The following is a 27,575-nucleotide window of genomic DNA, read 5'->3' on the forward strand; positions in this document are numbered from 1 at the left end:
TGCCTTACTTACCATGGCAACTTTATTCTCAGTCAGAGATAAATGATATCAGAGCTATTAACCTTCTGTTTATGGGAAGAAGGAATGTACTCACGTTTTAGTTCCTTTTGTTCACATTTGCATTGTGTGTGTGAGTGTGTGTATGAATGTGTGTGTGTTGAGGGGGCATATTTCCAGGGTAATAAAAGGATTAAATATATTTCAAGTAATTATGTGATTGACAAAGAGTATCTTATTTTTTGTCCTGTAAAATTAACAGGGGTAGCAGGGGTTAATTAACAAGTTGCTATGTTTTATCAATACTATACGTTAAGTTGCTGAGAGTAGTAAAACAATGATTCATTTAACTAAAACATATGTACATATTCCAACTAAATAAGATGTATCAGTGGTTTTACCACTCTCAGAATGTTAGAAACTAATAAAAATTCTCAAGTATCCTTTAATTCTTTGATTTATGGAAGTTAAATAAAAGGGTTTTACAAGCTACAAATATTTCTAAATTTGGTAAAAAATTATTAAAAACTTAAAGCTAATCATTTTACTATCTGCATTTAGAACTCCATCACCATTGTTAGTAGATTTTATAATTCAAGAAAATCTTTCACAATTGCCCAAGATGTAGCATGATTAACACAGTTGTTATTCATCTCTTTGTCAAATAATCACCTTAAATTTGGCATAGTACTGATCCTTTTAGCTTTAGAATTACTATTTCAAGAGGTAACTTAGAGAGCAACCTTTAAAATACTGGGAATTATTAAGAATGTCATTCCCTAAGTGATGTGGGACTATAAAAGTGATACAAAAAAGTTATTCTGTTATTGCTATAGTTCACTATTTCTAATCCTTGCACAGCATTCAAATACATTTTGTGATTAAAAAACAGAATTCATGCATTTAAGGAAAATAGGTCTACATGCTATACTTAAAAGACCTTTCCAAAAACGAAAACCCAAAATCACATTTTCAAAAACCTAAAGAATAGTACTCCCATCAGAAACCTATATGAAAATATATGCGGGGCTGGGAATGTGGCTCAGTGGTACAGCATTTGCTTGAGTATGATACCTCTCACCCAAAACAAAACAAAGGAAAACTTATTTGCAATGTAATTACTAAGTTTTCAAAAAATGTGAAAAAATATACACAGCCTCGGTAGTAGAAAATAGTGCCATAATTCTAAATATGATAGACAAGCTGCTTAGTTCGAAAAACAAAAACAAAGAAACAAACTAAAATTGGGAATTGTGGAGCCTTCTTTATATTAAAGATAAAATATTTTTATTAAAATTTTAGAATGGCATAAAATAATCTTTTCAAGAACATTTCATAAAGCAAAATATAAATGATTATATGAGATATTTTGTGTATATTCATTTTTCCATCTAATCTAATTTCCCAATTGTGGCCATGAACTAAGCATTCCATTTTGTTTTGTGGTACTAGGTATAGAATCCAGGGCTCTCTACCACTGAGCTACATCATCAGCCCTTTTGATTTTGTTTTTTTAAATTTTGAGACAAGGGTCTTGCTAAATTGCTCAGATTGGTCTCTTAGCGTGCAATCCTTCTACCTAGGCATACCCAATAGCTGGGATTACAGTGTTAATGGGCTAATGTGCCCAGCTCTCCATAAATAACTTTTAAGAAATAAAAATGATTAAAATTAAATGCGTAGAATTTTACACTGTACAATATTGGGCCAGTCAGTTAAACCAATTCCTGATATTTATGAAAAAGTATTAATGTATTTGATGAGAAAAATTATGTGAGCATTAGTTACACAGTTCTTTTCCACTTCTCTTTTTTTTTTTTTTTAATCCATGCTCTTGCAATTCTGAGGATATGAAGGTCAGGAGCTGGTGCCATTTACAATGTCTACCACATCACTATAGAAAAACACTACAGAATTTTTACTACATTTGCAAAATATTGTCTGGTGCATTAATCCTATCATGTCATTGCTCAACTGCCTAAAATTGATGTGTATTAATCCATGATTATGGAAGTAAAAGACAATATATATGTTGAAAAGCTTTTGCTTTCCTTAAGGCAGCAATTTTCAGTGCTAAGACTATTAAATTTGGCTCTTGGAATGTCCATTTGGATCAAGTCTGCCTGTCTGTCACAATCATAACCAATAGGCATAATGTCACTACAAATTATCACCAACATCCAGAATGTCAATGCAAAATTAATCTAGTTCTGCACAAAGCCTTATATATTTAGCCCCTAGATAAAGGACAACTCCAACAATATTTTAAGCTATATAGAAAGCTGAATCAACATATCATATTAGGTTACTGTATTCATGTGCATATGACAGAGTTTAGATTTCCACAGCCAAACTACGAGTTGTACCAGAAGACTATAACCTATAGTGAAACCAAAACAGCTGTATATACTTCCTCCAAAATTTGCTAAAATTAGATTACTTGAGTGTTTGTTTTTGTTTTGTCTGACGAAACATGAGTTCCATTACAAAAAGATGGAACAATACTTCTCTTACACATGACTTGAAACAAATGAAAAAAAAAAACTCTTCCTCACATTGAAATTTATCACTAAATACCAAGCAAATATTCCTGCATTATCCAGTTTATATCTAAAAATAATGCCTTTCTAATATTTTACCTTACTAATTTAAATAAAGAAAACCCTGAAACTCTAGTTTATTAACAAATGAATACGTGAATTTACCTTTCCTGTATCAATAGACAATAGAAAGTATGCCCAACATCTTATGGTCTAACAACATCAACTCTAACTTCAATTAACATGTTCAGTACTGCTCTTTAAATAGACTAATGAAATTTTTCTATTAATGTTTATCAGCAAGAGTCATCCAAATAGATCTCAAACCAAGCTTTTGAGAAAACTGAGTCATCACAATCAAAATGTAAGTAATGTGAATTTCAAAACTGTAGGTCTTTGGCATTACAAATAAGTCTGCTCATCTTATATTAAGAAACTCTTCTTTAAACAGGAAGATCTCATTTTGTTTTCTAGGAATGTGACAGAATTTATGTTCATTTATGTTCTAAATAAGAAAAACATGCACGAAAGTGATTCCATGATCCAAAAATATATACAATGGATAAAAGGTAAACATGTAATTTTAAGAATAAATTTCCTTTACCAAATTTGGAATAGGGAAAGCTGTTCATCCATAACTCTCAATTATTTCATTTTTACCTTCAATTTCACCTCAGTTTAAAACTGTAGCATTCTCACCTGGACGTTTTATTAAAATGCATTAATTGTGATAATCCATGATAAACAAATTTAATTTTACTATACTAAAATGGCTCTCTTCCATTATCAGGCATAAAGGGGATACTGAAAGTTGAACACATAGCTGACAAATATTTATCATGAATTGTTAAAAGATTTTTAGTAAGGAAAGAATAAAGTAGTCAGTAATATGATACATTTGGGGAACTGTATAAAATAGCTGAATAATTTTTGTGTTTGTGGGTGATAAGAGAGGAAAACCTACTCTAGGACAATCATTCAAATTTTATAAATGACAAAGTTTTTTATTATATGCATGTTTATAAATAGACATAAAGATGTGCTTTCCCATGCAGGACAGATAGGCTGGGGGAAGGCCCATGTTGATCTTTGCTGGCAAGTTTGTACAAAGGTGGATGGTGGTTGGTGTTTCCGAACAATTCAGGAACAGGGGCTAGAATAAAGGTTGAAAAGAAAAAAAAAAAAAATACTAGAAAGCATCATCCTAGTCTAGTACAGAAGTGAGATCTACTTGTTATTGAAGTTTGATCTCCCACTCTTCTAGATTTCTTCTCTGATACAAAGAGTAGTTTAAAATAAAAATAATCACAAACTGTTCTATTTTGAGAGAAGAAAATTACTTTAAATTCATTGCTAAAATCTATTGTTTAGGGAAAATATCTAAAATCTCACTGCCTAAAAGATATAAATGCCAATTACTCCTCTTACTATGTAGTGTCTATGAATGCTCATTGTAAACTGTGAATAATTTCCTAATGCCTCAGGTGTAGTTGTATCATCATGCCATGTGTACAAATTTTATACACTGAAGTAGTGAAAATAAAATATTAAATAGACTTCAGCTATCCAATTTTACCCTTTCAACAAATAAATTATTTGTGGCACAACTGACTTTTGCTGCTGTACCACAATTTTATTTTTTAAATAAAAGTACAAGCCAGACATGTAGTGCATAACTATAATCCCAGCAACTCTGGAGGCTGAAGTGGGAGAATAATAAGTTTGAGGCCAGCCTCAGAAACTTAGAGAGACCCTGTCTCAAAAATAAGAAGGGCAAGTTATGTAGCTCACTGGGAAAGCATCCCTGGATTCAACCCACAGTATAAAAACCAAAAAAGTTTAATGATAGAGGCGATATAGCTTGGGAGCTAAGAGAAATGTCTCTGGCATCAGTCCACTAAAGCTGGAATTTCACGGTCTTCCCTTCATCATGAAACTGTAACCTGAAACCTAAAATAGGGAAAATAATAATAATAATACCTGTCTTAAAGTAGGTGGTCCTATTTAATGATTTAACCCAAGTAAAGTGCAGAGAATAATACTATGTACATAGTGAACACTAAGTAAACATCAGCTATTATTATCTGGTGTTGGAAACCTAGTTTCATAGCATTATAAATGGAGTTTTTAGAAATAAAGAGATAATGGTGCCAAAGTGAATATTTTTACAGAGCCCAAAATATCTTCCATTTCTCCTAAGAAACGATTTGTTATTTTGTTGAAATTATTATAGATTGTTTTGGCCAGTTACTTTTTACATGTATTTAAAAGTATGTTCAAATTTTTAGTAATAATTAGTAATCATGTTAAAGTACTAAATAATTAGTTTTCATTTCAATAACATAGCACCAGCAAGTTTATTCTTTTTAAGGTTAGCTCCTTCTCATATGAACACTACTCTAGCTTTATAACAGTTTTCTGATGTTGCTTCTATACAAATTCCTAATGAATTTACTTCTCTTCCAGGCAAAACATTGGAAGGCAGAGTCTATAGAAATTCATTAATCTACAAGCATCCAATTCCAAATCAGATTCCAGTGACGACATCTCTTTGTACTTTTACAATAGAGAACTGACTTGATTGATCAAATAGCTGTGATTTGCTGCATTGTTCCCAGAGAGGCTCACTTGACAAATGTTCCATGAACTTACAGGTTTTAAATCTTGACCTGACCAACTTCTCACCTTGCCAGAGACTGCTTATATTTCATTCAATCAATTATGGCTACAAACAGATAAATTATGTCTTATGCAAAAATCCTGGGGCATTTTATTGACAAAACTCTATTTTTTCTTTTATATTTTTGTTGTATATTCCTTATAGTTGGCTATCTTATGTATTAGTACTATTCAAGTATTTTTGGATTTTATTTTTAGTAACCTTCTAATGAGCATATATATATTCATGGAACAAATATTTAAAAAGCATCACATGTCTATGGAGCATATGGTTATTCTCCAATAATATATATGTGTATATATGCACATATATAATTTAATTGATATTATAATATTTAATTTAGCCTTGATATTATTTATATCACTTTTGCATGTATGGACAAAATCTGCATAATAAATGGACAATCTGGCCCTCAAATTAGATAATCTCGAGTACTTGATTAAGAAACAATTAGGTTTATGCAGGCACTGATTGAATCATTTGGTACTACAAAGAAGTTTTCTCACATTTTCTTTGTAACTACAAACATATTTACTATAGTCACCAGAAATGATAAACAATTGTCCTTTTTGAATGTGAGAAAAGAAAAGCATACAGGGGCAATTACTATTGAAGCTGTCACTAATTGTGGGGACACAGATCTTTGATGTGAGCAGTTGGAAGAATGTGCATAGAAAGAAGCAAGGGGTAGAGATGTATTTACAACAGCACCACATTTACTGTCATTGGGTGTGATGCTGATATTGAAATATCTCTTATTTTGTGGTGAAATTGGTCGTCAAAGACAAAAAAAAATATTTGTGTCACTTCTAAACCAACTTTATTTAAATGTTACTTTCAATGAACCTTTAGATTTTATGAATTTTATATATTTTCCCCACCTTTATTCTTGACTATACAGATCTGCTCCTCCAATAGGGAACCACAAAGTGTTTTAATCTGAAAAACACTGGAATTCACTGTTTTTGCCTTGAAAGCCAACATGATGCATTATAAGAGCAGAACTGAATGATCCAGGTACTAGAGTCTTAAAACTAAAGAAAGCATTATTCAAAATTCCCCACTTTTGCATGACATATTTGAGATATATTTTGGCATACTTGAAGGATTACAGCATATGAAGGGAAACTTTTCTTTCCTGAATTTATGTTCTTTGTATTATTTGTTTGCCCAACTATAATTATACTCCCTCTTGAAAATAGAAGTGTCTAGAACATTTTAAGGAAGGCATATTTGATGCTGAAAATTCAGTGTATGAGCACTAGAAGAGGCTACTTAATAAGATAAACAAAAAAAGTGACTGCTGCCAAAATTTGGCATTTCTGGATTTTGGCAAATTTTGGCATTTCCTCTGCCAATGTGAACTTCCCAAACTCATAAAATGACTCTGAATTCTATTCACCCACAGTGTAAAATAATCTACTATATATTTATCAACATCAATAAAAGGGTTTGGCTTTCCCAAAGTTTTTTAAGAAGCAGCAGCACAATGCAGTTGGTTGTGATAATTTCAAATAATTGGAGAGATTCCTCAGTAATTGGGATATTACAGCAGGAGAGATGCCTCGGGTGCTGTGCAGGTTTCAGAGCCGTCTGTGGCTCCACGTTTCTGCATTATTCTGAAAAGAATATATAGGTTCTTCTATATGGCAAAACACAATTTTAACTTATGTCCATGCAACCCAATTTTATTTGTTAGACATGCAGGTGGTATATTTGGGAGCTATTTTCAGCTAACCTGCAATTCTGTTCTCTGAATGCTAAATTTGATTTTTCTTCAGCAATAGATTGGCAATTCGGATTATTCAGATTATTTCTATGATTTTACTCTATTTTTCTAGAATGAACAGACTGCCTAAATGAGAATTGTTTGGTTTAACTAGCTCTGCTAAGACTTATCCTAATTGTTGATAATATCAGTCAAAATTATCAGTTTTGCATATTTTTATTATATTTGTACATTTTCTCAAAACTATGTGTTGAACTACTAAATTCACCTTAATACCTTACTACAGAAAATTAAACACAATAATAGTAATTTCCATTATTTAAATTGACATTTATGTACTTATTTTAAGTTGATAATTTCAATTAAACTGTAAATACCAATAATCTGCTTGAGAATTTACAGTTTTGTGATTTTCTTATTTAGGAGAAAAGTATGATTTTCTAGTTTAGGAAATTAAGCAGAGATCTCAAAGAATATAAAGATAACACTTTAGGTAGGTGTGGTGGTGCCTGCCTGTTATCCCAGGGATTGGGGGATGTGAGGTAAGAAGATTAAAAGTTTGAGACCAGCCTCCACAACTTTGGAAGGCCCTACGCAACTTAGAGAAACCCTGTCTCCAAATAAAAAAATAAAAAGAGCTGGGATGAAACTTAGAGGTAAAGCACATCTGGGTTTAAAAAACAAAACAACAACAACAAAAGGATAATACTCTGTTATCAAAGTGAATCTCAGAGAGTGATAAACAGTGGAGATCCTGCAACTGTCAAGAGACACAAGAGACACTGAACCATGTGACTTAGTTTGACACTGATTTTCTTAAGCCAATGTTAACATTGATTTGAACTGTTTGAACATATATCAACTGATGATAGAAAGAAGTAGACCAGATGGATGCTGGGTGGTAAGAGGAAACCTGCCAAAGAGTGATGTTTCCCTAAGTGATTCATAAAAGCTGTAGTTCAATTTTTAATAATAGAAATGGAAAAATTTCTGATTCCAATTATCTAATTTTCAGAGGACAAAACTAAATTCTCAAGATGTTAAATGAAATTTTGAAAAGTATAAACAGTTTTGAATAGATATTATTGTAGCCTCAAATGAAAACATGCCTATGTAAATATTCATTTTAATAACCACTATTGGTTTATTTTCTCTGGTATACAATACATAGTCACTTATGAAAACTTAATAAACAAGTAACTGAAACTGTTAATCCATCAAAATGACTCCCACTGAGTAATGGTATGATTGCTATATTTGTAGTTATCTATAGAAATTGGTTACTACAGACAGGGCAATACTCAAGTAAGTTCCATGCCAAATTCTACTTATTGGTGTCTTTGATACTAAGGTTACTCTAACCTGTTGCTTGGTTCTAAATTAGTTTACCAAATTGTCTATACTTTTATATGATTGAAATGTGAATTACATGTATTTAAATGAATGCTTGTATCAATGATTTTTTTATTTCCAAAAATTGCATTATATTTTTATTAATATATTTAATGAACAAGTGTTATTTCACATTTTATTCCTGAAGTCTACATATTTTAGAAGGTTTCAATCTTGTAGCTCATTTAATTATTGTAATTACTTGGTGATAGTTGCCTAAGAAGCCACAGAACAGTTGGAAAAATCCTTTTAGAGTTAGGCACCAGCTTGATGGTTATCACACAAGTCTAATTGCAATTAAAATAGTACACTTTCTGGCAGTAAAGGTTTTTCTTTTAAAATATATTTGCAAAAGAATGTGCAGGTGAAGCATTACATGTATCTTTTTCAAAAAACAAACACTTTTGTCAAAAATGATACTGAAATTTTGGAATAACCTGCTTTTATAAATATTCATCCATATGTAAATTAGTATTTTAGAAATGAATGAGTTGAAATAACAGCTTATCTTGCCTGAAATGTGGATCTCTGTTGTGACACTTTCTTCTACTATAAAATAAAAGCTAATTTTCCAAGTAAAAGTATCTCAATTAAAAAAAAGTGTGTGTGTGTTTGTGTGTGTGTGTGTGTGTATGTATATATATATATATATATATATATATATATATATATATATATACATACACATACAGAAAGGTCTCTATTTTCAATGTTTATGTCATTGTATTGATTCCCTAAAATACTGTGATAAATATTCATAAGAAAATGGACTTGCCAAAATCGTGACCATCTGGATGCAAAAGCCAATTAAACCAAACATTTATTCCAGTCAGAATTTAACATCTATGTTCCATTTCTATGTTTGACTTACACCTTTTCAAAGGGTGAAGGCTGAAATGTTCTTTCTCAGAATATAATGACTCACATATCCCATTCAAAATTGAACCCTCTTCAATTTTGGAACTTCATTTCTGGAATCCCTATATATTTTGACTCAGGTTATTACTCAACATTATCAATGTATGCCATGTTTTCCATGTAATTTTTAGTACACTAAACAGGATAATCTCGGGTAGTTAAGGAAATGAAGTTTTACTTGCAACTATATTTTATTAACACCTCTGCTTATAGGAGGACTATGATTTTTAAGGATGAAAAAGTACATTTCTCTCTAAATTAACTAGAGAATAAATTTAAGCCTGGCATTCTTATAATTAGAGTAATAGATCTTAGAATTTTATTATCTCATTGAAAGATCAAGTCACGAAGAGCAGTCAAAAAAAGGGAGAGAGAGCGACTTTAAAAAAATATATTTCAGGGAAATGATGACATCAATTCAGAACGGAGAGAACACTCATTTTTAATAGGGAAATTCTAAGAAAAAAAAAAGCTAGTGTGCTTAAAATTCACTGGAAAAGCAAAGACAATGTAATTAATTTTGTAAAACTTCCTGTTGTCTTACACTATTCTTGGATAACAGCAGTCACTTGTTAGTTTTGTGTTGAGTAAGAGAATGAATAAAAAAATAAAAAGAACAAATTTCTGTATATATCAGTGAATTGATCATATGACAGGCCTTTGGCAGCAGAAAATGTCATAGTTATATGTCATATAATTTTAAAAAATACAAATTTTAAACTATAGGACATAATTCTAATAATTTTAATAGCAAGGGAAATATGTTTTCTAGTAGTCTAGTGGTAAGTTTTGATATTGTCTAGTTGTCAGATATATATCCAAATAAGTGTTCGGCAGTCAAAAAAAAATCTTCACATTGCTAAATGAGAAAACCAACTGAACCCTGTTAACATAGAGGAAGATGGGCGAGGTACACTGCAGGAAATATCATTTTATTCATAGAGTGTTTAATCATTATCTGAACTGTAATTTACATAACATGGCCTGGAACTCTCCTTTGTAAAAGCTAATAAAAGATACCAATATGGACAACACAAATAGGATCATCTTAAGGTAAATTTCACTATATAAAGCATGTATATACATATGTAGCACTTGATATCAGGAGAATGCTATATATTTCAAAACAAATCGTTAAAGCCCAATTTTTACCATTACAGTATTTTGAAGAGTATAATTTTGCATGATTACCTCCATGTTTGCCCACATGATAGAATTAGGTAGAATTCATTGAACATCTACTCTATACAGCATGCTATAGACCTTAAATAACTCCATGAGTTCTGGCCACCAAGAGAATATTCCACACATTGCACATGCTCTGACATTATAAAATGGGAAACAACATCTTAGTATCCTAACACTATGAAATGGGAAATCACATCTTAGTGTAAAACAAGAAGCCTAAAGAAAGTGGTACCAATTTTCCATGTTTTATCTGTTGATTAAACTTTTCCAAGCACAAATAATAAGTATTGTTGTCTATTTGGTTTTTTCTTAAGACCCTCCTTATAACTGAGGCATTATCCTTCACAAAACTAGAATTCAAACAAAACCCCAATCTAAAATCAATTCAGATGCACTAAGAGGGTAGGAAAAGTCCAATAAGAAGTTAAAATTTTAATATCTGCTTTCTAAATCACAATGAAGCCACTTGAAATGTGACTACCTCTAGTTCTTAGTTGATAATGTTAATTGAATTAGTTACAAATCTCTATTATATTTGCTTCAAATTCAAATTAGAAAATTTATCTTAATGACTTCTACTAGCCCTGCCCCTGTAGGGTTAGTTTTTTTAAGAAAAAAAAAAGAAGAAGATTTTGGCCCAGGATATTAAAAAAAAAAATGTACTTTTCAGAGACAAACATACTGCATTAACTTTTAATTTGTTGGGTGTCATTGATATTATTGTGTCACCCATATATACTCAAGCATTATAAACTTATATATTCAGACAATAAAAACTTGCTTATAACTAAATGTATATAATTGTAAAATAAGAAAAACATAGTAAAAACTCTTGGTTATTATGCCTCTGGCATCAATTTAGCAAATCCCAGAAATATGATTCATATACTCCAGGGCATTTTGACTAGTTTGATTACACCATGGATGCCATTACTTCAACAGGGATGCTTTCTAGTCTATGGAATAATTGGAAGCAAGAACCAGCAGGTTTCAAATGACTCCAGCTGTGTTAAGTACTGACTGTGAAACAGATTCACTCTCTTATATGTTGTTTTGTAATGGGAGTGATGTATAAGGTGAAAATCCCCAGACGGGTTGAGCTCCTATGGGTAACTGACAAAGAGCTAAATTAATAACAAATACTAAAAGAAAGAGAATAATTTTAAAACACAACATGCAAATGAAATAGGTAAAATACTTTCAAATGAAGCAATAATGCCAATGTAAAACATTAGGAACTGAGACCAAAATGAAACATCTCATATGCTTTGTTCTGATGCTGTTTCAGAGCTCTTAAATAACCAAAGATCAGATAGTGGTTCAAATGAAAAACAGGTCAACATTGATGACTTACCTATAAAAAAGATAATGAAACTCAGAATCAAGAAAACCATAAAAAACAAAACTAAGAGGGCATTTATTAAGTAAATGAACATGGGCACTCCTCTCAGTGGTGAAGGGAGACCCTTTAAGAAAAGGATGGAAAAACTAATAAACTCAATCATTTATTCTCAGGACAACTTTTTGGATTAGGCATGACTATATTCATTATATAGACAAGGAAATCAAGGCTTGGTACATTTAAATGATGTAACCGATACTACACAGTTTCTATGTAGTAGTTCACCACATCATTTTTCTTACTCCATAAAGCAAACTATTTCTCATAGTCTGTTTCTTCAGGTAGAAAAAAAATTAAATAGGCTAAATAATCTCAAAGGCACATTTGAGTCTTGAGAATATGAAATTATTCTATAGATCTATTAGACACCAAATTTATCTTTCTAAAATTAATGTAGCAGCTAGACACTGCATTAATCATTATTCCATTATTATTTTGCTTCTTTTTATAGAATTTATACTGGATTCTAGTGTACTATGTGAATAGCTGAAAATTCTATTAAGGGGATGTCACTGTAATACTACTTATTTCTTCTGATAACATGTATTTCTATCAAACAGGTATCTAAGCAAACCTATTTATCATAATTATTTAGAAGTAGACAGTAATTAAAGTCTTCATAGGTTTAAATAAATTTTTTGGATGAGGAGGCTTGAAAGAGAAGGAAGTTGAACCACTTTTATTTAACTCACCATTCCACTTCTGATTATATTCTAAAATATATAAATGAAAACATTGTATGATTGGCAGACATAATGGTGTGTAAGAAGTGAGGGAGAAAAATGGAAACCACAGATGTCTGGAAGTGATAGAGAATTGTAGGGTGAATAAAAATGACAATCTCTTCTTTAGATGGTGTTAGAATAATTTAGTTGAAAATATTGTACATACACAAAGTGTAATTCCAACATCAGCAGGCCTTCCAGGTTAGATCAACACTTACCAAATGTCTCTAAGTTCACAATTCTCAGCACTATTGCAGGTCCACTGTTAGAAATAAGTGAGTAAGGCATGGTCTCTTATTTTGAGAGACTTTCTTATATTCTCCTTAATTATTATAAGTAATAATATACCAATATTTGGTTTGTCTGACTTCCACTGGAGATTTAAGAGCATCAGGATCCATGACTGTGTTTTGAATAATCCTGACTATTTGCTTGGGTTGACCCTGCATCAGCTGGAGAGGATGCACAGCTCTGCCAATAACAGATGGTCCTACAGGAATAGTTTAAACCCTGAGGAGTGTTGCTCCCAGTATCATCCAGAAGTCAATAACCCTTAGCTAAAGCAAAATTTAATTGTCTAAAATAGAGACTTTAGGTGTCAAAATGCCTTTTCTTAATTATTACTATGTTTAAAAATTAATCAATGAATTCAACATATTTTTCTGCCACTGTTTGGCAGAAGATCTTGCTGTCAAGACCAGGAAGGAAAATGAGTTCATGTCACACTAAAATGCCCTAAAGATTGTGTGTCTGTTTTTATTATAGTGTAAAGCAATTTTTATTCTTATTTCAAGGCCAAAACAAACCAATTTTCATTAAATTATGCATATAAATTCTGCAAATCTCAATCTTTTATGCTTGTATTTGAATGGGGGTGTGAATGTATTGAAATATTATTAACCTACAAAGCTACAATCTAGTTTTATTCCTTAACTTGAAAAAGGCATTATTATGAAAAACTCAATTTTAAATCTAGCAAAGTAAAACCATATTATCTGAAGCCATAAGTCAGGGGAAAAAAAAAGAATTTCCTATTTTCAGCAAGAAAGAACATGTTGTAGATTTTGTTTCACCATTTGTGGATATCTTAAAGCAAAACATACATTATAGATATGGATAGATGATAGATCTGCGAAAATAATTTACATCATTTAAAAATATATGGAGAAACTAAAAACCTAGATGAATATTAAATAACAAGTGAATACAGTCCACCTAGTGAATAAACAAGAAATGGAGCAAAGAAAAGTTGCCAGTCCAGGTGTGTTCACAGCTGACACACAGAGGAAAGGCTATTGTGATTCCAGACTTCCAATGTGAAAATCGGTTCAATGACATGAATATATGACACAGGAGGGCATCAACTCACAACTCAAAACTCACTCTATTTTGTCTCCATTTGTCACTTGCACCTTCTACAAAAAGTTTCCTGCAGAATCCTATGTGGCTGTGTATTTGAAAGTCCTCAGCATGCAGCTGCTATCACACAGAGGCATAGATTGGTTGCATCCTTCGAATCCAAAAAAGCACCAGTATTTTTTTCTCAGAAAAGATCTACTATAGAACTACTGTCAGCAGAAGACGTTTTTCTTCCTTTAAAAGATACAGTTTCATTTCATAAATCCTTTTGTGTTTCCATTCTTCATACTGATGTTTGTTTAATGAGTAAAAACAAAACAACCAAAACCCTCATTTGTTGAGTTGTGATTGCTTTTATCTTGCGCGCGCACACACACACACACACACACACACACACACACAAAACCTGTTTTGTTTTCAAAATGAATCATCTATGATGAGTCTCAGCCAGCCACTATGCCTACTGTGAGCTGTACATGGATCATATACTTTTTGTGGTAGGCAAAAAATACAGAATTTGTAAAAATCATTTAAAAATATGCATAGCTATTTCCACCAATTTACATCTAACAGGCTAGTCAAAGACATTAAGCATTAAAGAACTGCAAGGCATTTACTGTCATGAAGGTAAATATAATGAAATATATATACATCTGGAGTGAAATGCTGAGCCACAAATACACAGTATTTATAAATAAAGCAAAGTGGAATTAAAGAATAGTTTGAGAAATGATTCAACAAGAATTCCTCTGAGAAGAAAGCACTCAGGACCCAGCCCTCTTCATTATAGTAATGTTATACAGTCTCATAGATACCTAGGGTTTTAATCTGATTTATGTTGAGAGAGTCTGCATGCACAATTGAGAGTTTCTTCTCAGGAGAGGTGAAATCCACATCAGGGGCATCGGAGGCACCACAAGTAAGCACAAACTGGCCTGAGTGCATCATTTATATTTAATAATTAGAATCATCAAGGACCAAATTTGTCCATTCTATGGTAAATATTTGAGATTTTTATTCTTTCAGATGCATCCAATGTTTCTGCATTTGGAGAAAATAGGCAAGACTAATTCCCTAGGCTATAAATCACTCTAATGTGGAAGAAAATGTGTTAGCTAGTTATATTACAAAGCCTTTATTTCATATTTAATAGGCACCTGCAATACCAGCATTATACAAAGCTCTCTACTTTGCAAATCTTTAAAACCCCACTTAATTTTCAGCACTGATTTCCTGCAATCTAAGAGCTTATGAAGGGTTCACTGTGTTCATACAGATCTATGCAAAATGTGCCAGAGTTTCCCTGTCTGTGATGGCATTCATTTGGAGGTGAATCCCAAATTTCTATCACTGGCATGCTTATTTCCGACTAAAATAAATATTCTCAGGATGAAAGCTGAAGATTAGGAGGGCAGAAAAGGAGGCAAAGTAGCTAGCACTGGGAGAGATATATGCAAATATCAGCTCAATGACAATTCTTCATACCGGTTACAATGGAAGCTTAAAGATCCAAATACTCTGCAAACCATTAGCTCCTCAATATCCTGAAAGGGATTAGAGGGTTTCCTAATCAACTGCTAACAGACTGAAAAAGGCCTGGAGACTGAATTATTAGCGAAGCAGTGTAATAATAAAATGTAGAGATGGTCAGATAGATAAAACTGCAAAAGAGTGTTAAACACAAGATATTATAAAAAATAAGATAAAATTGATCAAAATTTTCATTCTTTCCAACAGCTCACATAATTAAAAACCTTTATGAATTAATGTGGTGAAGCTGTATGTAGAGGAGGCCTGTCGAGAAAAGTAAATTTCATTTCTTTTCACCCCCAAATACCAGTATAGAGTAAAATGACTAGAAAAAAAATTTAATCAAATATGTCTCAGAGATCTTGCCCATGCTTACATCTTCACCACCCTTAATAAAAGGTGGTCTCAAATCCATCATTTTATAAATGTAATATGTGCTTATGACATTTTAATCAATCAAATTGGTAAGGATCGATGGAAAATATTTTCACAAGCCATTAAATAATGGGATACATATATAAAAATAAATCCTGAATTAATGACTGAATGACTCTGAGTTCTGAATTTCTTAAAATCATATGTTATGGCTCAGAAAATTTTACAGATTTTTGCCATTATTCTCATCCATGAGAGCTATAACTGTCCATAGGACAAAAATATGAATGAGAGAGATTAAAAATAGCTGCTTTTCCAGTTTATTCCTGTCATTACTCATTACTATTAAAAAAGGACAGTTAAGTTGGGTAGGAATTTCAAATTTTAATGAATGTTGGCTTAGGGAAAAAAGAATATAAGTCAAAAGCAAAATGCCAATCATGATAATATATCTTGCAAGTTTTATGCTTCTGATGACTGACAGCCCAATAGGTTTGTATCAAACAAAGGCAAAAAGCATGCATTCCTTTCCAATTGAAATGTTTGACAGATTTTACAGTTTTCTGAAATAACAACTGATAAAAGCTTAAACAGCAGAGTATATCTCTTTATGTCTAGATTTCTATATTACATTTGCATTTACTTCTCTAGTATGATACAAATTTGGAGATGTTGTCTATTAAAAATCCCACAAAATATTAGCATTACTACTTATAAAGTCTGATTCCTAAGCCTCTGTGAAACTTTAGAGCAAGCCTCATCCTGGTTTTCATTTGCAAATTCTCACTAATGTCTAACCTATGATTGCAATCATATTTAAATGAGCCTGATAAAAATTTTAGGGTCCTTGTATGTGCAAGTTCTGGAAAGAATATTAAATGTGAAAATGGGTGTCACAAAAGCAAAAGTATTTTAATTCCACATTATATAATTCTTAATTATTTTCCAATTAAACTAAATATACATTAACTGATTTACTAACATTAGCAAAGGCTAATTTGTAGTTTCAATAAAGGATCCTCTTCAAACACCAGACTAAATTTAGAGAAAGCTTAAGGATTTCAAGTAAAAGTAGTAAACAATCCACTGGATTCTCAGTTTTGTTTTGTTTTCAAGTATACACAAACCAGCAAGTCAAACTGAGAAGTATTGAAACAGAGCAAGACAGACATTTGACTTGGCCCCCAAAGCTGGTGAACACTCAGACGGGTGCAGCTGGACCAACACAGTCACTGTAGTTTAGTTTTGGCATTCGGTTAACTTCTGAATTCCCCCAACCAAAAATATTGAGAAATTGAAGAATTTAAATAATGAAAATAATTGTGGAAACAGCATACAAGAAAATATGATTTACAAGTGTCATTTTCTTCCTTCATATTGTAGTGTAAAATAATGTCATGTGAAAAATAATGCAGTAAGAAGCCTTATCTAATATTTTGGATGTAATTTCCAGCTATTATGTGTATGTCAACATGAAAATTAAACCTTAACATTCAATATAAGTCACAAGTGATATAAAGAAATCTGATTCTAGATTTAGGTTTTGAATTAAATCTAAATTCTCTATTTTTCTAATCTGCTTATTTTAATTTGTGCTATCATGAGAAGGTAAATTATAGCTTGCCACTATTTAAATCACAATGATATGCATATAACATAAGAATATATATATTGTTATAAGTACAAAATTTACAAACTCAGAGCCTTGTTCATACCTAGGCAAGTGCTGTACAATTGAGCTACTCCCCAGCACTGTAAGATAATTTTAATGATGCCAAAGACTGTTCTGTCATGCCATGAGAATGACTCATTTGAAACTAAGGGACTCATTAAAGTATATTGTATCTAAATCTAGAATATAAAGAAAATTTGAAAATAAGTGAATAGAATATTTTAACTACAGAAATTATTTTCTCCATGTTAGTAAATATTTAGGAATCAGCAGGTATATTGATATTTAATACAGTGGCAACTTTTTATTTCCATTATATGTAAGGTTATTAGGAATGAATGCCAAAATGTGTCTTGAATTTTGTAGTTTAGGAGAATCAAGATGAAAATATAATCATAAAATATTTGTCTCACAAATCCAAGAGAAAGATAGCCAGTTTGAGTGAATAACCCATCCTCCTTTCAAAAACCTTCATCACTATCTAATGGTTCTTCATGTTTTCTACCTCCTAAGTTTGAAAAATGACTTCATAACCATAGGGCATTAACAAAAGAGAAGTAGAAATAAAAATCATAACTAACAACCCTGCTAAAGTAACTCACATTTTAGGGGGCAGTTTTTCATGACATGTCATCGGTACTCAACCATCACTATGTATGTACTCTAAAATGTAGAAGTTGAAAATGTCTTGAAGTTTTCACTAGCCTCAAAGTAACATTTGCTCTCTTGATTTTCAATTGCATCTTTCTTTCTGAGTGTTCTAAATATCAATTTTGTGACTGCCTTGTGCATTTTACATGAGATAATAACATTTCAATAGTGATTGTAGTGGATTACTCAAAAATGAAAAGTAATCATAAATGTAATATACTACCTCTAAATGGCTTGGAATTGAAGCAATTCCATTTACAACGGTAAAAGCACACAAACACACTTGAGTACAGCATGCATGCACATTTTCAAGGTACAAATTCTTCAATTTATATACAAATGTATATATGAGCAAATAGTCTACATTACATAAAGTTAAAGTCAGGATTCTCAAGCTCTAAAATAAGCATTTCATTTAGAAAATTAAATATGACTCTTTATCCAGAACCAAACTCTAGTGAAACTCTCACAGATTATTATTTGAAAAACTTGTCAAATGTAAATAGATCACTTTTTTTATGTTAACATTTTCATTTATTTCCAGCCCTACCCCTTGGAAAAAAAGCACACTGGGGCCAAGAAAATTAATTCCCCAAATGCTGTCAACGGTTTGGGAAACAGCAATATAAACAGCTTACTGTAAGGCCTCCAGCTACAATAAAACGGCTGTCAATAATGGGCTGAGATTTGAACTGTGCAAAAACAGGTCCACTGGATATGATTATACGAAAAAGGAATTGGCTGATATTTCTTGTTCTAATATGCTAAGGCAGGTTCTCAAAGTGTGGTCCCTTGACTAGCAGCATCAATATTACCATGAAAATTGTCAGTGATGTAAATTTCCAGATCTGACCCACTGGTACTCAATCATACCCTCTCTAGATAGGGCATAAAAGTTTGTGTTTTAAGAAGTACTCTAGGTGACTGGGATATTCTACAATTTGAGGACTGATATCATGTTTTTAAATCATATTCATCAACAATACCTTTCTCATTTTAGACAAATATACAAATTAACTTTATAATTTAAAACCCTATTGAAATTTATTATGTTGTCATCCTCTTAAGCTGAGAGCAATGAACTTTGCTTTGTTATATAAATAAACATCAGGACATGATCTTTTGCTTTAAAATGCAAACTCTCTCTGTGAATGTTAAGGTCACTTTCAAAATTCATGGGAAATATAGTAATGGGTTTGTTATATTCAAGAAAAATAAAAGCTTAGCAAGATAGAGTGAATGAGAAATACTTATTTACAATTGTATGTTCTTTGCAGGTCAATACAAGGGAGGACAGCAAGAGGGAAAAAGTCAAACAAAATAGGAATCACTGCCCCATAAACAACCCCATGATGTAGAAGAGTTAGACATTATATTTTCACTGAATAGACAATAAAAATTAGTGTTATTTATCTTTGGTCACCCTTAGCTGAAGAATCTTGCATTTTACCCACTATCAATTAGCACCATTAGTGAAAAGTGTCATGTTAATGGCAATTGGGTCCACCCAACTAAAAATCTTCACAGATTATATATCAGCCTAAAAATCCCCATTTGTAGTGATTCATTTACATTTTTCAAAATTGTATAGATTCAGGAGCTCATTTTGTACAAATGTCACTAGTTGAAGTGAAGGAACTAAAAAAGTATTTTGACTTTTTTACCTTAACTATAACATCTTCAGACAGCTATCATGAGTTCAGCAACAACAAATTTTCAAAGGATAGTATATAATTTATGTCCCCTATTCATAGAAAATATGCCTCTTTTCCATAAAATTGTGCATATTGCTCTGTATATCCCCATTACTTCTCTCCTTACTCCCAATATTCCTTTTCTCCAAATCACTACTTTTCTCAACATAAAAACTTCTAAAATGTGTAAGCAAAGCAATTTTAGTAGCTCTTTATCAAAGTAGTGAATTATAGCTACATTTGAACATTGAAATGCCTATAGGAGAACTGCAAAGTGACGCATGGTCAGAAACAATGTCTAAAGTGCACTTTGGTTCCAGTTAGAGAATTACTCAACATCCTATTTGAAAGATTACATCATACAAACAAATATCTTTGGGACTGACAAAGCCTCAACAAAAGGTCTTTTCTATGCTTTGCTGAAATGCACTTAACTTTTGTGTCTTTACACTATATATAAGTTCAACTATTGGAAAGAAGTCAGAAAAAGTTGGCTTACCCTTCAATGCTAATACCCATCAGATTTATGAAAAGAAAAATATTGTAGAAAGCTTATTAGTACATTTCTTTGGAAAGCAAATTTCAGATTTTATATGGAAAGTTTCAGATCACAGTAGCTTGTTCAAGATATTATGCAAATCATAAAATACCATAAATATATTGTGAACAAACTTCATGATAAAAACTAATGAATAATTTTCTTTTTTTCTTTAAAATAGCAACTTTTTAATTAAGCCAATTTAGTGCTATCAATTAATTTCACTATCATCATAAACTATTTATTAATCTTTAAAAATATTTACTAAGCCAGGACAATTTCCAAATTTTAAAAAATCAACCTTTTTTCAATTGCTGATAAAGTTAACATGAAAATAAGTCACACTTCCAACTTCAACTTATAACCCCATAATCTCTACTAGGACTTCAATAATGTCTTATTTATTTGAAGTCATTTCATCCTGTGCTTTTAAGCTCCAAATATGTGTACTTCTACAATGTTCTAGATATTTAATAATTTAAAGGTAGATTTTTTTTTTTTGTCAACCATAGACAGTATGCTTATCTAGGGGCATCTGTGTGATCAGTTGTCAACATTTTTACAAATATCTTATGAAGCCTTAAAGTCATTTCAGGCAAAAAGCAAAAATGGATAGTAAAAGGGAAAACAGTTTCAGGAAGACACCCTTCTCCACCCTACCCCTAGAAAAGAAAATCCCTTGATTTTTCCACAGTCTCATCAGTGACTCTCAAGAATATTCTGAAAACTAATTTTGTTTTACTTGAATTTCTGAAATCCATATGTTCCTGATTTTTAACAATACAGATGGGTCATCACCAGAGGTGGTCCAATACCATTAAAGACAGAACTTGGATTAGGAAATTCCAGAAAGTTGGTGTGGTGAGAGCTAATCTGAAAAGAGCAAGCAAATGAACTTAAATGTTAGTTGCTCCAGAGCAACTATCATTAAATAAAAGGTATCTCTTTGGCTGTACTACCAGCTTGATCTTGCCCTCCCCCTTTTTCCTTACTACTGCAGGATTGGCACCTGGCCAGCAAATGCGACATGATACCCTAGTGCCATCTACAGGCTATTATTGACATTCAAATTTTGTGGCAACAGACAAGCACCAGTGAAATAAATTAGACAGCGCTGCATTTAAATCTTTATTAGCAAGGAATTATTAGACCTAAGAAAAACTAATTCTGGATTTGGTTGAAATATGAGTTTCTTAGCCTCTTAATCCCTCTTCATATGGCATATTTCACAGTTTAAAATGAGTTATGACAGATCACTTATGCATTACTAAGATAAGAGAGTATTTACAATGGATTCATTCTTTTCTCTATAAATCAGTTATATGAGGGAGATAGCATTCCTTTTTTCTTATTTTTTCCTTTTTGAAAGTTTATTTGGCCATTGTGGACACTGAAAATCTTTCTATCAAACACCCAATTTACTATATTACAATAAACAATTTGAAATCACAGAGGAGACTTCCTATATGGCTTAGTTGCAATCTATCAACAATCATGTGCTTCACAACTGATGTACATTTAATATTAACTATCTTGTTTAGAGACTAAAAAAAAATTAACCCCTTTAGCAACCACAGCTCCAACACAAGTGGCATCAGACCTTCAAATGTCATTTAAAACTTGAGATTTGAAGGTGACTTTTTAGATCAAAAGGTAATGTGAAAATTTTGAAGCTGTCAATTTGGAAAACCCAGGAGTAGAATTTGGCATATTAGGATGGGTTTTCTTCTTTAGCAAACATTATCATGGGACATTTTGGAATAATTTCTTCTTTTCATCTTTTGCCATTTGAAGGAAACTGGGAGGTTAAATAATTCTCAGAACTCAGAAATTTCAAAGCTGTTCTAAAAATTCTTGACTGAGCCCCAGAGGAATAGAAAAGGGGTCAAGTTTTTTTTTCCCTCTTTGTAACTAAGCTAAAGTTAGACCAAAACAATAGACACACTGGCACGTTAATACTGGTTGACTGGGCACTTGTATGCAGTACTTATAGACCAGTAAAAGTGCTCGTTTACCTGTCTGGTGTGTAAGGGGCCCTTTGTCTTGAAGCCTCCTTGGGAACTGCACTCTGAGGCACTGAAGTGATCTGAACTAGTGGAAGAGCGTTTGGAAAGGGTGTCACAACCCCCGACAAAGGTGTTGTCCAAAGGGAGCTCCTGAATCACATGGTGCTTTTTCACGGAAACTGGAGTGTCTGGTTTGAGATGAAAAGCAGGCTGTGGAGAGGCAGATTTGTAGTGCTTGGCCAGGTCAGGGCTGTTAGGCTTGAAGGTTGTTGGAGGTGCTGGGCCCCAGTCAAATCTTCCTATACTTTGCTCCTCAAGCTCAGCTGGCAGGCTTATTGTCCCATTGATAGGTTCATGAACTGCATCATCAGGTTTGGACTCTTCGATAGTAACAAAGTTCAAAAGAGAGCTCTTGGGAGACTTTCTTTTCTTCCTTTTCTTTTTCTTGTTTTGTTTATTCTCCTGGTTTGGGGACATCCATTCAGCACCTTGCTTGCTCCTCTGAGCTGCTTTGAACCTGGACGCATGGCGACAGCGCACCAGAACAGTGACAAAAATTACAACAATGACCACCATGGCCCCTGCGACAATGGCAATCATGATGGTGAGATAGTCTTCGTTTTGATAGGGCTGGCTGCTATCCCCTATGTTCCTGTCCAGTGGGGTCTCCATAGTCCTGCGGATCAAGTCATAGATATAGGAGGCATTTCCAGCAGTGTCATTAACATAAAGAAATACAAGCACAAGTGTGTGCAAAGACTTGGGGTACCCCAGATCACTAATGTTGACCACCAAACGGTGTAAGCCCACATCGGTAGTTGCCGGCTTTTCTTCTAGGGTGATGTTACCTGTTACAGGATCGATGCGAAATAAGCCTTTGTTGTTCCCACTCACTATTGTATACTTAAGTTCTGCATTCATTCCAGTATCAATATCCACTGCAAAAACTTCTGCTACCACGGATCCAGGGATGGCTGAGAGGGGCACCAACTTAAAGGAAGTGTTAGATGGTGGAGAGATGACAACTGGACTGTTGTCATTCACATCCATGACGTTGATAGTTACTTTTGCAGTAGAGGAACGAGGTGGTTGTCCTCCATCAGTGGCTTTGACATCAAAAGTGTAGGAACTCTGCTGCTCTCTATCAAATGAGACGTTTGACTTTATGACTCCAGAATAAGGATCCAGCACAAAATTATCATTGTCATTTAGAATGGAAAGAGTCACAGCTTTATTCTCTCCAGCATCTGCATCTGTCACTGTGATTACCCCCACAGTACTATACTTTGGCAGATTCTCAGACACAAAAAATTGAAAGTGATTATGAGTAAACTTGGGGCTATTGTCATTCTCATCCAGAACAGTAACTATCACAGCCGCTTGGCTTTGGAGGGGAGGGGTCCCATTGTCCCTGGCAGTTACTGTAAAAATGAATCGTTCTTGTTCTTCTCTGTCAAAGACCCTGGAGGCTGTCAAAACTCCTGTCTTTCGGTCCAGATCAAAGAAGGAGGCATTCGGTCCAAGCTGATAAACAATGTCTGCATTTTTCCCACTGTCTTCATCTGTGGCACTAATAGTTGTTAAGTATAACCCACGTCGATTGTTTTCAGAAACTGACAGCTCAATTACAGGCTGGTTGAAAATTGGTGGGTTGTCATTTTCATCCTCAAGCTTAACCCTTACCAGGGCAGTCTGATTTAAACTGGGCTTCCCAGAATCAGAGGCAACAATTTTAAAGCTGAATTCTTTGGTGCCCTCATAGTCCAACAAAGAAGAGGTCTCTAACAAATATTGGTTGTCATAGACTGCCTTCAAGTGAAAGGGGACCTCTCTTTCAATAAAACAGATCACTTTGCCATTCACATCTGTGTCCTTATCAGAAACTGTAATTAGGGCAATCTTTGTATTGACAGGATCTTTCTCAGATAAATACACAGTGCCATTGATGGGACTTATAATGTACCTGAGGTCTATGTTTGGAGGGTTATCATTTACATCAGTGACATTGATGGTAACCGTTGCTCGAGCAGGAGTGGAGCTGCCATCACTAGCCAGCACTGTCACTTTGTGAATGGCTGTTTCTTCTCTATCTAAAGACCTCTGAACTGTAATCAGCCCGGTAGTATTATTTAAAGCAAAGAGTCTTTTGGTTGCAGGGGCGACCTGGGCTCCAAAAATGTACCGGATTTCAGCATTGCTGCCTATATCTGCATCAGTGGCATGGAGCTGAATTACAGAGGTACCTACAGGAGCATTCTCTGGAATATGCACCTCCACTTGACCCTCTTTAAACACTGGCCTGTTGTCATTTACATCACTTACTGTGACCTGCAGTATGGCTGTGCTGGATTTCTGTGGAGTGCCTCCATCCTCCACTTTGATTTTCATCACATAGGTATCTTTCTGTTCTCTATCCAAGTTTTGCTGAACAATCAATTGTGGCCACTTCTCTCCCTCCGGAGTTTCCACGATATCCAGTCCAAAAACACTCTGCCCATTTAGCAATTCATAATGCTGTACACCATTGAAGCCTGTGTCAGGATCTGTTGCTGATGGAATTGGAAAGCGGCTGTTGATCAAAGTGTTTTCTGGAATGGAAATATTGATGACAGGAGATGGAAACATGGGGGCATTATCATTGGTATCCTTGACAATTATCTTTATTTTGATCAGCCTGAAAAAGTCATTGGGGAGGATCACCACCTCAAGTTCAAAGAAGCACTCATTCTCCTCAGCATAAGAAGCTCCAGCACAGAGTTTTTCTCTGTCTATTCTATTGGAGGTTGTGAAGATTTCTCCAGTGCTGCTGGATACTTTCACCAAAGGGGCATCCCCAGCTTTAGAAACCAGTCTGTAGACAAGGCTGGCACTCGTCCCTGTGGCAGCATTGATGTGAGAAATGTTCAGATCCTTTGGTATGTTTCCTATGGGCACATTTTCAGGCAATTCCTCTCTAATAGTGTAAATAAGTTCTTGAGCTATTGCGGAATCCAGCCTTAAACAGGCAATCAGAGCAGCCAACAGGTAAAAATCCCTCAGGTCCATGATAATGTATTTATTTTCTTTTCCTGGATTTTAGGGTTTAAAGGTTTCCACTGAGGGATGCACGGATTGCAAGAGGAAGTGTGCATGGACTGGAGGATGCATTACATCTCATCGCTTATTTGGAGACAGCCACTGTCAACACAATCGTACAGACAATATTATTCTTCAGTAAATAAAAACACACAGTCACAAAATATCACACCACATTTTCCACTGCACATTAGTAAACATGGCAGTTTGCTCTGCCACTGTTGGCAAGTTAACTCTGAGGGTAAAAACACTGAATATTCCCTGCTTGTTGCATTTTCCCAGAGAAAATGAAATTACCTACTTTTGGATTAAGGACAGCAGCTATTTTTACCTGCATTCCCCCCACGCTTTTTTTTTTTTTTTTGAATACTGTTAAATTCAAAACATGCATTCTCGTTCTCTTCTCCTCCTGCTGTTTTACCCACCTCTTGGCCTCTAACCCACGTCCCTCAGTTGTTTGGGGTCCAAGTAAAAAATCCTAAGTATTTAGCTACAGTTCCTGCTAATTGCTTTGTCACATGTCAAATATGATGTTTTCTTCTCTGCCACACTGAGTCATCTCTCTTCTAAAAAGAGTATCTTTTTCTTTCCATCCAGTTCTTAAACTGCCTTTGAATACAATCTTACTGGGAAACAAGCATCCGGACATGCTGCTGCAGCATCAGAAGCAATAGTCACTGGCCACTACATATCCTTATTGCCTAAAAACACAATACCAAGACTTGAAATTTCTTATCCAGAACCTGTTCTCCTTTCTCCATATTGCCAAATTATTTCCATTAAGACTAGTGCACACATTAAAACTTTTGAAAAATGTATAATAATATACAATTCCTTGTCCTAGATGTAGAGGAGAGTGCTGAGATGTAAGTGAAACACAGCTAACATTCTCATGTAACACTACAATATTTTCTTCTGAGCATAAAAGAGAGGAAAAAAATGCAGTTTCTTACCCTTGATCTCTGGTTATAATATTAGTAACATTTGCCACACATAAATACTGCAACCTAGTAATGCACATAAAAACGCTCCTTTTCAGATGCTCCCCTAACTGCAATTTAAATGGGAGCAAGGCTCCAGACAGCTACCCACTTGAGTAGGACTGGTCAGTTCCCAGGCTCTAATCTTATCTGCATTAGGCTGCACGGTAGCTGATGCCCGAGATTAGTTCCGGCAGAGTGATGCAGGTAGGGATGCAGATACAGCCGAGTAGGTGAGCTCTGCCCCAACCGGCTACCCAATTACAAACATTCCTCATCTCCACTGAGGACATATCTAAACACAGAATTTACAATTGTGCATGCAAAACTTTACACTTACGTTAGTTGCCTCAACCTTTCCCCTTTCCTGATATGCTGCGGTTAGGAATGATTTGTTCCAACACATAGAAAGCCATGCATCTGGTAGCACCAGTTTGGGGAGAAATCAGAAGCAGCAAAACGTTTTCTCCTTGTAAAATGTGTGGCTTCAGGCTGGCAAATTAGCAACTCCCGAGAACAAATTCACAGATTTGTCGTTAGTCATTCTCTCCACATTTCGTCTCTATTACCCACTGGGTCTGGGCTCTTCTGGTATTTAACACACACAACATCCAGTTGCACTTCTTCAGCTCAGGAGTATTTCCCACAGCATCGAGCACACCATTTCCATCTGATGTCAATACTGCTTAAGTCTCTAACTTCTGGTAGGAAACGTCAGAGTTGGGGTGTTGGTAATTCTCTGGCTGCTTTCCCGGGTGACTGTTGCCCGACAAATTCCTAATCGGTTATCTCTTTAGTGCTTCAGAGACTCCAGGCGCTCCTTCCCGTCTCGCATGCTCTCCCTCTTTCCCTTCTCCTCTGCCCCCTCTCCTTCTCCCTCTCCTCTCTCTCCTCTCTCTGAACTGAATTTCTTGATATAACTCTCAATAAGCCCAGAGGGAGGGCGTGACGGCCTCAGCCCCGCCCCCGGATTCTGATTGGTCTGCATCTTGCGGTGCGGGCGGCCGCAGCCCGAGCAAGGGAGGGGTCGCAGAACAAGGCGCAGACTGTCTCCCAGCCTCCCCTCCTCAGCGCCCCCTCGGCTGCCGCGAAAACCCGGAGATCTAATCCTGGTCCCGGGAGAG

The 27,575-nt window shown here is 34.2% G+C and overlaps 1 protein-coding gene across 5 annotated transcripts in view; it reads right to left on the reverse strand.

Annotated features, from left to right (window-relative positions):
• PCDH9 (protocadherin 9) overlaps nt 1–27,223 on the reverse strand; it is a gene marked incomplete at its 3' end in the record, with an annotated part of 863,939 nt that extends 836,716 nt beyond the window's left edge. For 4 of the 5 annotated variants that reach the window (XM_081278255.1, XM_081278253.1, XM_081278254.1 and 1 more), the window contains exon 1: nt 22,406–25,567. In XM_081278255.1, coding sequence (XP_081134381.1) covers nt 22,406–25,441 — 3,036 coding nt within the window. In that variant the 5' untranslated portion in view covers nt 25,442–25,567. Of the gene's footprint in view, nt 1–22,342; nt 25,574–26,791 lie in introns of those variants that run through there. The other variant, XM_081278256.1, reaches the window with a different exon arrangement.
• Nucleotides 27,224–27,575: the final 352 nt, after the last annotated feature.

This window comes from Spermophilus citellus (genome assembly GCF_964194105.1).
Source record: "Spermophilus citellus genome assembly, chromosome: 1".
NCBI lineage: Eukaryota > Metazoa > Chordata > Mammalia > Rodentia > Sciuridae > Spermophilus > Spermophilus citellus.